Source organism: Limulus polyphemus, unplaced genomic scaffold, assembly GCF_000517525.1.
Source record: "Limulus polyphemus unplaced genomic scaffold, Limulus_polyphemus-2.1.2 Scaffold2465, whole genome shotgun sequence".
Lineage (NCBI taxonomy): Eukaryota > Metazoa > Arthropoda > Merostomata > Xiphosura > Limulidae > Limulus > Limulus polyphemus.
Window position 1 is genome coordinate 173,652 of NW_013668075.1, and position 5,163 is coordinate 178,814.

Here is a 5,163-nt window from a genome sequence, read left to right on the forward strand (position 1 = left end):
CTATTTCTAATGAACAGTATAAAATAAAAGGTGATTTGAGTGTTAAACCACATTTAACAATCTTAAATATGTTGAACAAAGTCTATTAGTAGCAGTAATATACTACAAAATTTCATCTAGGCTATGCAACATGAGAAGTAGTTAAAGGTTTTAATAAAAGTGTAAATGTGGTGCTTCGTATTAAGTTAATAATTTACCATTTTATCATTACATAATCAATTTTTATATAATAATTAAATACTTTTTACTACCATTATTTTTTAAAACTTATAAGTTAATTCTCTTGATGCTTGTTCTAGTCGTAAGCTGTGGGAGAGACTACGAAGTGTAGAAAAGACCCCTGCACGTCAGTTCCAGTGGGAACAATCCCAGTCATGTCAACAGCTACTACGTTCTCTGAATGTTGACACCAGGAACATAGTAGGTTTGCAGCAAACCCATTTGATGTCTTATAAATTTCATAGGGCTGTTTTTTCTTTCCAACACATCTTTCCTTTCTTGTTCTTTCATCAGTTATACTCGATTATCAATTACTAAGTACTTACAAAATAAATATATTTCCTTCTTTCTTAATGCATAGGACTGACAGTGGTAAATAAACTTTAAAAGTAAATAGTCTGTGTTTGTAGTTTTCTTGAGTTAATTACTTATATGATGACCACCTACATTTTGACAAGCTTACATATTTGTATAATGTACTTCAAGATCCTATTTGAAACAAGATAGTTTTAAATCAGTTGATTTTCATTTGTGACATCTGTTTTTTGTTTTTTTTTTTATCTTTTGGATTCTTTTGCTTTTGTTCACATACTAACATAGTATTGTGTTTATATATAGATGTAAATCTACAAGGTCAGCATTTTGAAACACAATGTCCTGACTATGTTGTCATGTACAACGTTTATAACACAAGTATTAAATATGTGTTATATACATAAAAAAAATTTAATATTACAATAGTCTATTTATTGAGAATTGCTTAATTCCAAAATGATAAACAGATTTACAGTTTTTTTACAGAGAACATAAAAATATTTAGCATGTTAAAAATTAAACATTTTAAACTTAACTAAGACAGTAAGTACGTGCAGTGTGTGCCCACCAGAGGCTCAGCAATAAGTCTAAAGGCTTATCACACTAAAAACTGATGGGCACAGCAGTGTGTATTTAATTTTAGTATTTTGGTGAACAAACAGTTTAGTTTCAGCTCTTTATGGTAATAAACAAAAGGTGATATTAGGTATAAATTATAACTTTGTAGTGTAAGATATATAAAAAAAGCTAAGAAAGATAAAAGTAACAACATAAAGTGTTAAAAATATGTTGAACAAAGTACTTGTAATGTGTGTGTGTGTGTGTGTGTGTATATATATATATATATGTATATATATATATACATACATACCCTACATGCAAGACATGTAGGTACTGCATCCGAACTTTAATAGCTGTAAAATTTATTTTTGTATTATTTTAATCACTTTATTTTACGATGAATTCTGTTTATAAACAATTTAAATAAGAATTACCTCTTAGAAGTATGGAATGGTATAGAGTTACTTATATTTACATTTCATAACCGTTTGTTGACTTCAAATGTTGACTTTTATATGGAGAAACTAGGCACGTATGACCTTGTTAAGAAAAAAGCCAGTTTTATGTTAGGCGGTTTAAAAGAAATGCAAGTGTGAAATGAGGAGAAAATATATGTGCATCACGAATAAATTAAACTATAAACCTACTTGTTGAGATGAGAATGCATGTGCTTATGAATATGTAAAACCATAAACCATTTGTATGAAAACAACCCTGTTTTACTATATCATTTTATTTTCAGTTATGCAATCCTTCAGTTTCTCTATCTATGTCGGGTCTTGGCCTTCTGGAGCTCCCTAGAAGGCCAGCATTAATTAATAGGTATGACCAAAACTCGCCTCCAGCAGAGCCATTAGACTTGGCAGAAAGAAATTCTGGAGTATGCAGTGGCTTTCAAAGTTTCTAGGTTGTTATTTTTTGTAGAATTTTAAGAATCAAAGAAAATGAATGATTAAAAACTCACTAAATAATTTAGCACATTTTTATAAATCTCTGTTTGTTTTGGAAAATCTTTATTTTTTTGGTTTTCATTATTTAAAAATTTCCTGTTTGACAGAGAAACCTCTGTAAGTAACTATGTGCTTTACCGTGCTATACCTATATTTTTCCGAGATCTTTTGAACTGTCATTCTAAGTTGTAATAACATTTCTTTAGTATGGTAGGTGCCCTATCTGATCACCAAGCTTTCTACATTTTCAAGATTGTAAGAATTTGTATAGATTCTTAAATTTTGTTTTTATTTAAACATGTTTTATAAACAGGATATAATACAAATATAAAATTACCTTTTCAAACTGCTGAGACTTCTTACGGTCTGGAGTTCATCATAACCACGTATTAAAAATCTGTATTGAGTCAGTTGCATCATATATTAACCTTTGTTTCATCAGCTCCTAAGTCCTGGTGGTTAGTGCACTCATGCAATCTGTGAGTCATGGGTTCAAATCTCCATCACCATATTAAAAATCTGTATTGAGTCAGTTGCATCATATATTAACCTTTGTTTCATCAGCTCCTAAGTCCTGGTGGTTAGTGCACTCATGCAATCTGTGAGTCATGGGTTCAAATCTCCATCACCAAACGTGCTTACCCTTTCAGCCATGGGGTGTTATAATATTACAGTCAATCTCACTATTCATTGGTAAAAGAGTTGACTGAGTGGTGTTGAACTAACTACCTTCCCTGTGGTCTGTCACTGATAAATTAGGTACAGCGTCCATAGATAGCTCTCTAGTAGGTTTGTACAAAATTCATAAAGAACAAACAAACAAAATCAGCTCTTAATATTTGTTCAGTATGACTGGATGACAAGTGGGCTTGTTAATCTACAAGGTCACGTAGACTCAAAAAAAACAAGTAACTCTGTAATCCATGACAAAAAGGACAAAATCAACTTTTTGTTTCTAGCTAAATACAAATGGAAAAGGTGTGTTGTATAAACATTCTACACATTTTCAACCACTAGATTATCGATTGGTTTCCCCCTGTCCTGTTAGAAATCTAACTAAATCTGCTATCAAAATATCGAGAGGTCCTCTTAAGATCCTGATTAGAATATTGGCACAATATTGTTCATATAAATATATTTTAAAGGCATACCTAGGAAAGCTTTTACTCTTTTTTTTCCCTACCCTTTTAAATTATAAATATAACATTAGCCAGAAAATACAATCCTACAGATCCCAATAATGTGCTTCTTCTTTAGTAAGGCATGGCTTGATTTTCACAATGCTGGACTGTGAATCCAAGGGTCCATGGTTTTCATGACATTGCTACAAAAAGTACACTTCATACTTTATTAGTGGCAATCAAATCTCAATTTGTGATTAGAGTTGACAGTAAATGTTGTTGACTAGCTGCCTTCCAGGGTTATACTGATATGTTGTGGTTCCCACAAGCAGTATACGTACTGAGTTAAAACAATTCAAATATTTATTTTGGTAAATAAGTTGGTTGTAAAAAAAATTAGAAAATGTTAATTGTATAAATTTTTCTCCCTTCCTGGGATTAATGTCCGTCAAGGAACACGTATCAAGAACACTACTTGACAATACCTGCTGGAATCCCTATCTAAACATGGGATGGTGGTGATTAGAAAATCACTGGTGAAATATTATACTTTCATTTAAAAAAATCAGCACTAAATCTATGACAACAAATATTTTACAAGGAGTAAAGCTCTTTACCTTATTCATTTGTATTATTGATGGTGGCCATTTGTCATTTTAAATACAATATTATATTGCCAACTTTATATTAGAAATGCTAAAGAAGACCATGAAATATTTCTTCAAATTCATGAAAATATTCTGGAATTATTCTTGATTTTATTCTGCTGAAAGTGTGGGAACCCTGAAAACTGTAAAGTTGAAAACAATACCGTGAAGACTAATTCCGCAAAAACGAGATATGTACTTTCTTGCCCGTTCAAGCAAAAGTTACTTGTCACATTGTGACCGTGTTCCAGTGACGTCGATTTTTTTTTTTACTTTGGTAAACTTGTGCCACACCAAGTTCTGTTTATAGCTTCAAAAACCATGAAAGGTTTTGTCATACATATTTTATACCAAACAAAACTTGTAATTTTGTTTGAGGGTATTTTTATTAGACTTGTGAAATTTTTAAATGATGCTTGTATTTAAATCTCCAGACAGTAAAGGTGGTGTTATAATATGATGATCAATCCCACTATTTGTCAGTAAAGGGGTAGCCCAAGAGTTGATGATGGGTGGTGTTTACTAGCTGCCTTCCCTTTAAGAATGATTAGTGCAGCTAGTCCTCAAGAAGCTTTTCACAAAATTCATTAAAATGAACATCAAATAAATCCACTGGTAACATTTTGTCTTATAACATCAAACCTAAAAGCTACGCCTGTAAAACTTTTAAGTAAGAATACATTACAATATTACTTTAATGAATATGATATATTAAAAATATTAACGTAATCACATCAGTCTTCGAAGACATTACTTTGTTGTTAAAGATTTTTCCATTGCTATTTAGTTGTAGAATATCAGTTTTAATGTACCAGAACTGACTTACCTCTCTATTCAGTAATGATTGACTATTGTTCACTATAAATCCTTAAAACCTTTACAAGAAAGAAATAAAGCCTTATTTTTGAAGATATAAATTTAGTGGGAAAAATTTGTTGAACTAGGAATGTATGTAAAATTAATAAAATCTACCTTCGGTTAGTGAATAGTTAATCAGTTTATCTAGTGTGTATACAGACTACTTGTTGGTAGTGCTTGGCTAAGCTACCCATCTGTTGTTATGCTTATGTTAAGTTAATATATCTTCCATTGTAAGGATAATTATATGATGTTCCTAACTCTTTCATTGTTGTCCTCTGATAAATTTCAGATTTTTTTTTTTATTCCTGTAAACTCCCAGTGGAGCATAGGGCCATAACAACACCTCACCAACAGAAAGTTGTTGTTGCAGTTACTTGTAGCAGGTTGGTTTTTATGGGGTGGAGTTGCTAGCCCCTCACCCAACCCTCCTCCTTTCTCATCCTGGACTTGGGACCAGGCAAAGGCAGAGGTGGGCATGTTTGGTGTGAC

The 5,163-nt window shown here is 31.6% G+C and overlaps 1 protein-coding gene across 4 annotated transcripts in view; it reads left to right on the forward strand.

Moving 5' to 3' along the window:
• Positions 1-4,995, forward strand: part of LOC111087674 — a 13,513-nt gene extending 8,518 nt beyond the window's left edge. For 3 of the 4 annotated variants that reach the window (XM_022395129.1, XM_022395132.1, XM_022395130.1), the window contains 2 exons: positions 300-420; positions 1,838-3,508. In XM_022395129.1, the coding sequence (XP_022250837.1) occupies positions 300-420; positions 1,838-2,002 (286 nt within the window). In that variant the 3' untranslated portion in view covers positions 2,003-3,508. Of the gene's footprint in view, positions 1-299; positions 421-1,837; positions 3,509-4,963 lie in introns of those variants that run through there. The other variant, XM_022395131.1, reaches the window with a different exon arrangement.
• The last annotated feature ends 168 nt before the right edge of the window (positions 4,996-5,163 follow it).